The 13,034-nt window shown below is 45.4% G+C and overlaps 1 protein-coding gene across 2 annotated transcripts in view; it reads right to left on the bottom strand.

Annotated features, from left to right (window-relative positions):
- The window catches only part of LOC143934248 (carotenoid-cleaving dioxygenase, mitochondrial-like), a 132,056-nt gene extending 122,173 nt beyond the window's left edge, over positions 1-9,883 (bottom strand). For both annotated transcript variants that reach the window (XM_077457699.1, XM_077457694.1), the window contains exon 1: positions 9,649-9,883. Coding sequence is in view for 1 of the 2 variants with exons in the window: in XM_077457694.1 (XP_077313820.1) it covers positions 9,649-9,685 (37 nt within the window). In the remaining variant the exon portion in view is untranslated. The remainder of the gene's footprint in view (positions 1-9,648) is intronic.
- Between the last annotated feature and the right edge of the window lie 3,151 nt (positions 9,884-13,034).

A 13,034-nucleotide genomic window follows, 5' to 3' on the forward strand; every position in this document is an offset into this window, starting at 1 on the left:
ATTGTCTCATTCTTACTCGGTACTAAGAATGTAAGGGCTGACGCTTTGTCGTGACATTTTTTCTCCACTTCCAAGATGGGATCAGTTCCTGTTCCTCTGATTCCTCCTGATCGTATCATGGCTACGCTTCGCACTAGTCTCACTTCTCCTTTGGGTGACAAAACTCTTGTTACTCAGGTCCATGCTCCTCCTGAGAAACCTTGATTGCTGCTGCTTTGTCTCTGAGAGTTTCTGTACTGCCGTGCACCAGACCATTCTCCCAAGGCTACTGGCCACCCTGGGAAGAATAAACTCTTTTGGCCCATTTCCCAACAATTGTGGTGGCCTAGTCTACGTGCTGATGTAGCCGCCTTTGTAGCTGCTTGTTCCGTGTGTGCTTAGAGTAAAACACCACGACACCTTCTTCCTACAGCCCATACCCAATGGAGGGAGGCCTTGGACTCACCTGTCTATGGATTAGATTGTGGAGTTACCCAACTCTCAGGGCAACAGTTATCCTTATGGTGGTTGATTGATTCTCGATGATGTCTCATTGTATTCCACTTAAGAAGTTGCCGACATCTAAGGAATTGGCTTCCATTTTTGCTTGGGAGATCTTTCGTTTACATGGGCTACCCAAGGCGATCATCTCAGACAGGGATAGTCAGTTTGTGTCCCGGTTCTGGTGAGCCTTTTGTGCACAGTTGGGAATTCAGCTTTCTTTCTCCTCTGTGTATCACCTGCAGTCTAATGGGGCCACAGAACGATCCAACCAGTCCTTGGAACAGTTTCTACATTTGCTATATTTCTGACCATCCTAACAACTGGTCAGACCTCTTACCTTGGGCAGAGTTTTGTCACAATAGTGCCTTGAATTCTGCTTCCTGATTGTCCCCGTTTATGACAAACTATGGTTTCCAACCTTCCATGTTGCCTGACTCATTTAATCCATCCTTGTATTAGAGGAGCATCTCAGTGGTCTTCCTTCCACTTGGGCACAAGTCCAGGAGGCTTTGCAACATGCCAATGATAGGTACAGACTGTCAGGGCTCCTCTGGGCTGGCCGCTCAGCTGTCGGCTAATTGCCAGCTCTCTTCTCTCTCTTCAGTTACCAGCTGTTTCCGATGATGCTCGTCTGGCCTGCCTATATATAAGTCTTCCAGCTCATTTCTCCTTTGCATTCACGTTTGGTCACATCACTAGGAACCATCTCCTGCTGTTTCAAGACTGGCTTGCTAACATCCCTCCTGGCTTCCATCCTGCTTGCAGTTGCTCTCTGTGGATCCCTGACGTCTGGACTGGCTGATTACCCGATCTGGTTTATGAACTTTGGACTGGCAGACTTCCCGATCTGGCTACTGGACTCTGGCTTGCTTGACTACGCTTTTTCCTATTTATCTTTTTATTTTTATTAATAAACAAGTGTGATTAGATTGTACTTCTGTCTCTGTCTGTTTCATGGTTCCTGACAGTACGTGAAGGCCATGAATTCAGAAGATACAGTCAGTCCACTTGTTGGTAATATTTTTTCCAGATTGGATGAGTAAGATCACCGCATGGATCAGTTTGCCTTGGCGTTACAAACGCTCCGGAATTGCACGGCTCACCTGGAATCCCCCACGGTGGCTGCTCCAGTACAACCTGAGTCGCAGGCCGTCCCTGCTGCTGCGCCAGTCTCTGTGCAGGCACCCGCCTCAAGTATTACCTCTAGAAGAGGTATGTCTGGTTCTGCTCCGCTTCCCCAGCGATTTGGGGGCGATCCAGTTCAATGCAGAGGGTTTCTCAATCAGGTTGAGATATACTTCGATATGCTGCCCCAGGCATTTCCCACGGACAGAAGCAAAGTAGGTTTCGTGATATCTTTGCTTTCTGAGAGAGCCTTGGCCTGGGCTAACCCTCTATGGGAGATGCAAAAACCTGTTGTCTTGAGTTACCCTCAGTTTGTGGCCTCCTTTAAAAGGGTTTTTGACGTTCCCGCACGCTTCTGCTGCCAAGTGCCTCATGTCCATCAGAGTATGAGAACTGTTGCCGACTACGCCATTGAATTCCGTACTCTGGCAGCAGAGGTTGCTTGGAACAATGAGGCCCTCATGGCTGCTTTTTCTCATGGTCTCTCGGATTCCATCAAGGATGAGATAGCAGCCTGAGATATACCCACTGAGCTGGAGAGCTTGATCTCGTTTGCCATCCTCATTGACTCCAGACTCAGAGAAAGACTTTCTCTTTCTCTTAAGGAGCGCTTGCGGAAGCCTCCTGTACGTTTTCCTCTGAGCTTTGTTGTCCCACCCATGCCTCCCTCACCTCCCATGCCACCTGGTACCGAGTTGGTCAGTGAAGATGAACCCATGCACCTGGGCTTCACGCGTCTCTCTTCAGATGAGAGAGCCTTTAGGAGGAGGGAGAGATTGTGCTTTTATTGTGACCAGGCAGGTCACTTTTTGAAGTCTTGTCCTACCCGTCCAGGGAACTCCCGAACCTTGAGGTCCTGTCATGGACAGACCTTAGGTGGCATTGTTTCGCCCCCAGTTATCCAGAAGGATAAGCCCCTGGTTTTGGTCACTCTTTCTTGGGCTGAGTCGTCCATCGAGATACAGGCTCTAATCGACTCTGGGGCTGCAGACCTGTTCATTGATGCTGCATTTGTTTTGCAGCACACTATTCCGCTGCAGCTGCGTGACACTCCACTTGCCATTGAGGCTCTTGATGGGAGACCTTTACAGCCTGCCCATGTGACTCATGAGACGGTTCTGTTGTCCATGGCCGTAGGGGCTCTTCACCATGAGATAATCCAATTCCAAGTTATTTCCTCATCCAGATTTCCACTGGTTATTGGTTATCCTTGGTTACAGAGGCATAACCCCTCTTTTGATTGGCTCCGTGCTGAGGTTCTCTCCTGGTCACCACAATGCAGTGAGACATGCTTCCAGAAGGTATCCAAGGTCCTGTGCACCACTTCACTCCCCTCCCTGCCGGACTAGTACCGTGATTTTGGCGATGTCTTTGATAAAGGTCAAGCCGGTAGTTTGCCTCCACACTGGCCTTATGATTGCGCAATTGACCTACAACCTGGTGCCATACCTCCTCGTGGCCGGGTTTACCCTTTGTCGGTCTTGGAGGATAAGGCCATGGAGGAGTATGTTGCTGATGCACTTTCTTGAGGTTTCATCCGCAAATCCTCATCTCCTGCTGGTGCTGGTTTCTTCTTTGTGAAAAAGAAGAGCGGTGAACTGAGACCTTGTATAGATTATAGGGGTCTCAATCGTGTCACGATTAAGAATGCCTACCCGATTCCATTGATTACTGAGTTATTTGACTGCCTCAAGGGAGCAACGGTTTTCACGAATCTTGACCTGAGAGGGGCATACAATCTCGTGCGCATTAAGGAGGGTGACGAGTGGAAGACTGCGTTTAATACCTGAACAGGCCATTATGAATACCTGGTAATGCCTTTTGGCCTTTGTAACGCCCCGGCAGTTTTCCAGGAATTTATTAACTATGTCCTCCGAGATTTGTTGCAGTTGTGTGTGGTGGTCTATCTCGATGATATCCTCATATTTTCCAAGTCCCTGGAGAGCCACCAGACAGATGTCTGTTGTGTACTTCAGAAACTAAGAGAGAACAATCTCTATTGTAAACTGGAGAAGTGCGAGTTCCATCGTGAACAGGTTACATTCCTGGGCTATATCATTTCCGCTGCAGGTTTTTCAATGCACCCAGAGAAACTTTCGGCAGTCCTAAAGTGGCCTCGACCCGTGGGTTTATGTCCTCTGCAGCGTTTCCTGGGCTTTGCCAATTACTATCGGAAGTTTATTCGTAACTTCTCGTCTCTGGTCAAGCCTCTGACTGATATGACCAGAAATAACAGTAACCTACAGAGTTGGTCTCCGGAGTCCATTAAGGCCTTTGAGACTCTCATGGCTGCCTTTGTTTCTGCTCCTGTGTTGCCTTTTATCCTAGAAGTTGATGCTTCTGAGACTGGAGTTGGCGCCCTTCTGTCTCAACGTCCTAACTCTGAGAGCGCTATGCATCCGTGAGACTCCACGACACCTTCCAGTGGGCCTCCTACAACCCATACCCAATGGAGAGAGGCCCTGGACTCACCTGTCTATGGATTTCATTGTGGAATTGCCCAACTCCCAAGGCAACACTGTTATCCTTATGGTGGTGGACCGGTTCTCAAAGATGTGTCATTGTATTCCACTTAAGAAGTTGCCCACCTCTAAGGAACTGGCTTCCATTTTTGCTCGGAGATCTTTCGCTTACATGGGCTACCCAAGGTGATTGTCTCGGATAGGAGCAGTCAGTTTGTCTCCCGGTTCTGGCGAGCCTTTTGTGCACAGTTGGGAATACAGCTTGCGTTCTCTTCTGCGTATCACCCGCAGTCTAATGGGGCCGCAGAACGAGCCAAGCAGTCCTTGGAGCAATTCCTACGTTGCTATATTTCTGACCATCATAACAACTGGTCTGACCTATTACCTTGGGCAGAGTTTGCTCACAACAGTGCCTTGAATTCTGCCTCCCGATTGTCTCTATTTATGGCAAATTATGGTTTCCAACCTTCCATGCTGCCTGACTCGTTTGTTCCGCAGAGTATTCCTGCGTTAGAGGAGCATCTCCATGGTCTTCGTTCCACTTGGGTACAAGTCCAGGAGGCTTTGCGTCATGCTAATGATAGGTACAGACTCCATGCTGACCGCAGACGACTGCCAGCGCCTTCCTAACAGGTTGGGGACAGGGTCTGGCTGTCATCTTGCAACCTCCGGCTCCGTGTTCCCTCACTGAAGTTTGCACCTCAGTTTATTGGGCCTTTCCGTATCCTTCGCAGGATTAACCCAGTAGCTTACGCGTCGGAACTTCCTCCTAGTATGCGCATCTCAAATGTGTTTTCATGTCTCCTTATTGAAACCGTTGGTCTGTAACCGATTTACCACCTCGGTGCCACGACCCTATTCAGGTTGAGAACCATAAGGAGTATGAGGTACAATCCATTGTTGACTCCCGTAGGTTCCGTGGGCGCATACAGTACCTGGTGCATTGGAAGGGGTACGGTCCGGAGGAACGCTCCTGGGTTTCATCCTCTGACGTACATGCCCCTGTCCTCCTCCGCGAGTTCCATAGACGGTTTCCCCTCAAGCCCGGTGGCCCTCTGAGGGAGAGGGGTCATTGAGGGGGGGGGGGGGTACTGACAGGGCTGGCTTAGCCCTTCCTCCTCTGGGCTGGCCACTCAGCTGTCGGCTAATTACCAGCTCTCTTCTCTCTCTTCAGTTACCAGCTGTTCCCGATGATGCTCGTCTGACCTGCCTATATATAAGTCTTCCAGCTCATTTCTCCTTTGCCTTCACGTTTGGTCACATCACTAGGAACCACCTCCTGCTGTTTCAAGACTGGCTTGCTAACATCCCTCCTGGCCTCCATTCTGCTTGCAGTTGCTCAGCGTGGATCCCTGACGTCTGGACTGGCTGATTATTTAATTTTTTATTTTATTTAATAAACAAGTGTGATTAGATTGTACTTCTGTCTCTGTCTGTTTCATGGTTCCTGACACAGACTCCATGCTGACCGCAGACGCCTGCCTGCGCCTTCCTACCAGGGTGGGGACAGGGTCTGGTTGTCATCTCACAACCTCTAACTCAGTGTTCCCTCACTGAAGCTGGCACCTCGGTTTATTGGGCTTTTCTGTATTCTCCACAGGATTAACTAGTTGGCTTACGCTTTAGACCTTCCTTCTAATATGCGTATCTCAAATGTATTCCATGTCTCCTTATTAAAACATTTGGTCTGCAGCCACCTCAGTGCCACATCCTCACCCAGTACAGGTTGAGAACCATGAGGAGTATGAAGTACCATCCATTATTAAATCCCGTAGGTTCATCAGGTGCATACAATACCTGGTGCATTGGAAAGGGTACAGTCCGGAGGAACACTCTTTGGTCTCATCCTCAGGTGTACATGCCCCTGTCCTCCTCCGTGCTTTCTATAGACGTTTTCCCCTCAAACCTGGTGGTCCTCTGAGGGTGAGGGGTCATTGAAGAGAGGGTATTGTCAGCGCTGGGTTCAGCCCTTCCTTATCAGAGCAGGCCGCTCAGCTGTCGGTTAATTGCCAGCTCCAATGTTTTCCACAGTGACTCGCCTGATGATGATATTCTGTTCATCAGTCCTGCTGGTTACATAAGCTGTTCAGTTCAGTTCCTCTCTGCCTTTGCCTTGGTCAACACATCCAGAGACTCTCTCCTTTGTACCTGTTGAAGACTTGCTTGGCTGACATCCCTTCTGGTTCCTGATACTGCTTGCTGTTCCACTAGGCTGATTCTCCGGGTTCCTGATTTCCTATGTCTGAAAGAATTATGAAAACTAGTAATGAGGCCTTTCTGCCAGTCCTCCTGAATGATCGCTGATGACTGCGGACCCGCTGACTGGCTCCCGCTGGGGCCAATCACAGTGGGTCGTCAGTGGCACGCGGGCGTGCCCCAGACCTCGTTCACATACAGGAACGTGATTTCGCACAGCCGGGCCGCTCTGCCACAGTATATATGCGATGGGTGGTCCAGAAGCCGATAGTGTCCCTTATGGACATCCTTTATATTTTAGCAAAAAATTGGGTATGCATTGTGATTTGCATTGAAATTAAAAAAGTGTATTTAAAAAAAAATATTGTTTGAAAAACCCCTGTGAAAATATCATGTTATAATATAAATATATATATATATATATTTATATATTTTATAATTATGTTATATAAAAACTTGCAACACCCACCAATTTATTCTCTATGGCCTCTGCTTTAAAAAATATATATATAATGGTTGGGGATTCTAATAAATGTTCTACCAAAAAATAATAGTGCCACAAAAGGCCTGGTCTTAAAGTAGATATAGGGGGTCTATTTTATATATATTATATTGTAATATCAGGAACCATTGGCTCTTGTGGTAGATGCATTTGTCAGTGATTCAAGCCAGTCAGGAACTATATATTTAAGGGCGTGGTAGCCCATTTTTATTAAAAAGGCAGATAAAAGTCTGTAACAAAGGTTTCCCATGCAGGGGTTCTTATGCTGCGAATAAACACAACAGAAAATGCAAGCCCCTCTGGCTCTTTAACAGTACCTCTGCCCTTTATCCTGGTCACACAGACCACAGGATTCCTCAATGTGTCACCTTGTATTGGAGACTGAGACAAAGGGCACTTAGAAAGAACATGCCCCCACTCTCTGCACCGCAAACAGCACTCTTGCTTCTGCGCCTTAACAGGGCTTCCTCAATTGCATCCTCTTATAAGCTTGCGACTTTGCACATTAATAGCTGGCCTGCTTGCACCAGCATTGCCAGAGGCAACAGCATGCACTTCCCCTTGAGTTGAGTTAACTTGAGTTGGTGTAGCAAAAAACAGTCTGCAATATTCTCTGGCAGGCTCAAACTCTTGCTTCATCTTTGCAGTCACTCCACCACACTTTTGCGCCCTCCAGCAAAAAATGAAGCCCTGTCACTTTAAAGCAAGTTTCTTTTCACTTCATGCAAGCTTTCCTTACCTGCACAGTGCACACACAGTGCTGTCTCATGCACACAAATAATTGACTTTTCATTCACAGGTACACCACTTGCAACAAGCAGTGCCTTTTGCCTTACTGCACTTCCACACACAGCCAATAGTTCCTAAACTGAACTCACTGTGGAGCAAGGACCAGGATTCCACCATCTTGTGCCCGCATTCTCCACCGCTTGTAATATTGGGGACCATTAGCTCTCATGGCAGATGCGTTTGTCAGTGATTCAAGCCAGTCAGGAACTATATTTAAGGGCGTGGTAGCCCATTTTTATTAAAAAGGCAAATCAAAGTCTGTAACATAAAGGTTTCCCACGCAGGGGTTCTTCTCCAGCAAATAAACACAACAGAAAATGCTAGCCCACCTGACTCTCTTTAGCAGTACCTCTGCCCTTTATCCTGGTCACACAGACCACAGGATTGTTCAATGTGGATGGCTTCACTTTAGCGCCCAGAACTCTGCCTCTTGCAGTCACAAACATTCTGGCTGCCTCCTGCAGCCCCTCTGACTCCTGGAGACCTCCTGTCTCTCTGGGTGTGGAGCAGTCTCCAACTGGGAGCCACGAGGCCTTCCCATACCCTCATAAGTGCTGTGCTCACCTGGGCACACACCCTGCTGGTCATCTACAAAGTCTGAACACTGGGTTGGAGATCTCATCCCACCCAAGACACTATGGGATCTCCAAACTACAGAGCCCCATGATCGAATACCAAAACCTGTAGAAAGCTGCGAAAGCAGTTTTTTCCAGTCCACATTTATGCTCTGTAGCCTTGCACCAAGCAAATGTGCATACCCTGGGTCCCCCAAACTATCAATGTTACCTTGACAGTTTCTCCTACTGTCACAATAAATATATATATATATATATATATATATATATATATATATATATATATATATATATATATATATATTTAAATTGCTGTGTGAATAACTTACTCGTACTTCTGCCATTTTGTGCAATGTGTTTTTTTTTTTTTTTGTGTGCGCCGTGTAATATGTTTACTTCCTATGGTCATTAGCTCCCACTAGTGGCAATAACGCAGCATTTTTCTGTTTGAGGTATTTCAGAAAAATACTGCATTATGGCAACTAGATGGATTTGACAATTATAAGATTAATAGACATATTAGACACAGTAAGGTGATTTTTTGTGATGACCGTGCAAATTTGTTTTTAATAACAGACCCCATAGAGAAGGTAACTCTCCCCAAAGGGTAACCAGAGTGAAATAAAAGCAATATAGGGAATAAAAAAAATAAACAAAAATTCTTATACTAACTGCATTTATTAGGCTATACATGTACTCCTCACTTAACTACCAGGTTCCGTTCCAACGTTGAGGAGACACAAGTAATCAATATTTTAAGCATTCTTAACTACTCTACTGTACTGTATTGTGAAAAAAATGTCTAAACACAAAACTCCAGCTCAATAACGTTGTTTTAATTGCATATGTACAGAACATGGTCATAAGTCCAAGTGGTCGTTAAACAGGTAAGTTGTTAAACAAGGAGTATGCTAAACTCTACCCTTTTGTCAACAGCCTGCTCAGTATTTCATGAACCCTTTTTGCTATGTGCACTAATCTAACCTGACAACACTGTATGCTTCAATTGCTGAGTTAACCTTCTAAGCACAAGGAATAATGAAAACCAAAGCAACCTCCAACAAAATAAAATTGCAGTTCAAAATGTTTTTAAGTAAACATGAATATAAAGTGATTTTTTTAGGACTCAAGAGATAAATGCAAATTTAATGAAAAATCTTCTGATGATGAATAAAGCCTAAGGCATACAAACACACACAATAGAAGCAGGCAGTTGCAGTTTCTATTGAAATACTTTTTTTAAAATATATTTTTATTTTTTGGTGTGTTTTTGTGATGCATGGGCAGTTTTTAGTTTTTGTTACAGGATGATGATGATAATGATAGGAGTCTGTTATATAAAATGAACAAATGAGGAGGTGTGTAATGCAGACTGCAATAAAGATCATCTAAATAGTTAATAAGATGCTATTAATATTGCAACCCAACATGTCACCATGTTACCTGGTCAATTATAAAAAAAGGTGCCTGCAGAAATTGCTGCATCATTCAGTCCTCAAATGAGTATTTACATTACCTGGTATGTTGTAAAACGCAGATAAAATAAAATCCATTTATGGAGAAAGAGGTGATTACAGAGATGCTTGCTGGTTAATACGCAGAGGATGCAGTGTAGCAAAAGCTGATTGGATTCTTGGACATCAGCAGAATTTTCTGTTGGTTGGCAGTTTACTGACGCTGACAAGCCCGCTGCTCCGAATAGCCTCCTAAGCTGAAAGCTGCAGTGCACTTCAGAATAAAAGCTTGGTGTTGCAGTACCGCCTGTGACCAGCAATCTAGAATACAGATCCTCTTATACGGTATAACACACATACACATAAATAAAATTAACCACTTGCTTACTGGGCACCTAACCCCCCACCCCCCCCCCCCCCCCCCCCCTCCTGCCCAGACCAATTTTCAGCTTTTAACTCTGTCACTCTTTGAGCATAAATTATGTGGTCACACAACACTGTACCCAAGTGACATTTTTATAATTTTTTTTCCAACAAACAGAGCTTTCTTTTGGTGGTATTTGATCACCTCTGGGTTTTTTTATTTTTTGTTAAAAAAATTAAAGAACGAATTTTATTTTTTAAAATACAAAACCATTTTAGAATTTGTTAATACATTTTGCAAACAGGTAATTTTTCTCCTTCATTGATGTATGCTGTTGAGGCTGCACTGATAGACTACACTGATGGGCACTAATAGGCGGCACTGGTGGGCACTGATATGTGGCATTGGTGGGCACTGAGAGGTGGCACTGATAGGCAGCACTGAAGGGCGGTACTGAAGGACATTGATAGGTGGCAGTGATGGGCACTGATGGGTGGAAGTGATGGGAACTGATTGGTACTGGTAGGTGACACTGATAGGCAGCACTGCTAGGTGGAACTGATTGGCACCACTGGTGGGCATTGATAGGTGGCACCCGTGGGCATTGATAGATGGCACTGTTTGCTGGCACTTATGTACTGGTGGGCATTGATTCGTGGCACTGTGTCAGCACTGGCAGATGGCACTGGCAGGCGGTACTGGTGGGCACAGGTGAGGCGGATTCACCTCTTCCTCTTCGAGACCGATGTCCCTTGCACTGAAGCTGGTGATTGGCTTTTTTTTCTCCTCACACTCTGATTACCGATCTTCTGTTTACATCACGTGATCAGCTGTCATTGGCTGACAGCTAATCATGTGGTAAGGGGCTGGGATTTTATTGACTCAGTGATCACAATGTGGGGCGTGTGGGGAGCGTGCAAAGGGGAAGACATCTATTGATGGCCTCCCAGCAAAGTAGATCTGCACTGTAGCCGTCATTTGGCTATAGCACGGAAATGAAGGGGTTAAAAGGTGTTCGCTATGTATGGGCAAAGTTTCACAGTCAAAAAATTAGGATGAGTGCCTTGGGTGGAGTGCAAAACTCCTACAACCACCCCATAGACGTGATGGAGTTTCTCCTTCTCTTGTACCTGGATACTAAAGGCCCGTACACATGATCCGAATATCGTACGACATATCGTATGACTTTTTTCGTACAGCAGCAAAAAAAAAATCGGAAGTAATGTCATGTGCTGTAATGTATTGTATTTTCGGATGACAACCGTACTGACTAAACGAAAATCGTAGGATCTGGAATTGTACGAGGAAAATTTTCATGCTTGTCCGATCGAATAATATCAGATGAACTGTTGTGATCGGCTCTCGAAAGCTCTGTACTAATGATCCAATTATCATACGATCGCGTTGAAAGCGGTATGTGATCTTGATAAAAGTCACGTGACCTGTGACACAATGCGTCGGGAGGAGGAGCCAGTGACGTCAGACACAGGTGGATGATCACACAGAGAGGCTGTGAGGAGGAGTGAGCCGGACTGTTACTATCACGATCATATGCTTACCCACATTGGGCATTTGTGAGTGTATCGGTTTTCTTGCACTGAGTCCGTCCCCTATTTTATCCTAACAGTATTACACTATTGTTTGTTTTTCTCTTTTTTTAATTTATGCAAATCGTGAGCCAGGGAAAAAAGGGGTCCATAGAAACCAAGAGAATCCAAAAGAAAGGTGGACAAAAATCAGCTGGATTGAGCTATCATTTGAGATCGAAGCTGGGTGGATTGGTAGATGTATGCTGGATTGTGAGCTACCAAGTTATATTCTTTACATTTTGTTTGATAAGAGCAAAACACTGTTGAGTGACACAGCTTTAGGAGGATTTACCCAGTTCAAGATATTCGTCCCACATATATTGCACGTTTCACAGAAGGTTTATACAGCATTTTATTGCACTGTCATTTTTGCTCGCATATTGACTCTATTGTTCTGTGACATAAGAGATCTATTATAGTATTTTTAGTTAACTAGATTTAAGGACATATTTGGTGAATGTTAGTTCACATATTATCATTGCATTCTTTTACAGGTACAACAGGAGCACTGTGTTTCACTTTACAAGTATTAGCGCACTAATTTTATTTCTCCAAGAGTTTGTGACTGGCTTTCTATAGAGCCGATTCACACATATTTGTGGTGGCTGTGGAGCGGCTTGCACAGGAGTCCTGTGCATCTTTGGATCTGTTTCAGGGCTGAATTCAGGCCAAAATTTGGCCTGATTTATCCGTGAAATGGAGAACAGGGACGCACTGGGCCCCTGCTGTGAACCCAGCCTTAAAAACAATAATTCAAAAGCTGATCATAGCAGGTTATTCCCAAGCCTCACATTTCCAAACCATGGGTAGATGGGTGTCCATACCAGAACTTACAGACCCTGCGGGCCCCTTTCGTTTGGACTTCCTGATTGCACTCCAGCTGGGTCACTTTTTAAAATCCCTACCACACCCTAGAGAACCTAGCCAACCTCTCACGACCTTTGAGGAATATTGCTCAGACACAGGAGCCCTACCACACAGACTTTCACTTACATACAACCTGTTGAATACACCCCCAGAAGGCTTCCAACACCCAGGATTGATCGGATGGGAGCGAGATCTAAATCGCAACTTCACCCCAAGACAGCGACTCCACATCCTCCATTTTATACACAAATCCTCCATCTGTACAAAAGCACAGGAGACTCATTTTAAAATTCTGTTGAGATGGTACAGAACCCCATCACAACTACACAAATATTTTCCCTTGACATCCGACCTTTGTTGGAGATGCCAGAAAGATCGAGGAACTATCCTTCACATCTTCTGGTCTTGTCCCAAACTTGTAAACTTTTGGGGGAAAATACGTCAAATCGCGCAAAAGTTTATGGAACGCCCCTTCCCAGACGACCCGGCTTTCTTCCTTCTGCATGCATTCAGGGACCCCGGCGAAAGTTTATAAGAAATCGGTGCTCCGCCACCTTCTCCACGCTGCCAAAGCATGTATACCCCTCCTATGGAAATCCCCACACCCACCGACCATTGACCTATGGCT

This window comes from Lithobates pipiens, unplaced genomic scaffold (genome assembly GCF_037356315.1).
Source record: "Lithobates pipiens isolate NorthernLeopardFrog02 unplaced genomic scaffold, aLitPip1_a1.2 Scaffold_27, whole genome shotgun sequence".
Taxonomy (NCBI): Eukaryota; Metazoa; Chordata; class Amphibia; order Anura; family Ranidae; genus Lithobates; species Lithobates pipiens.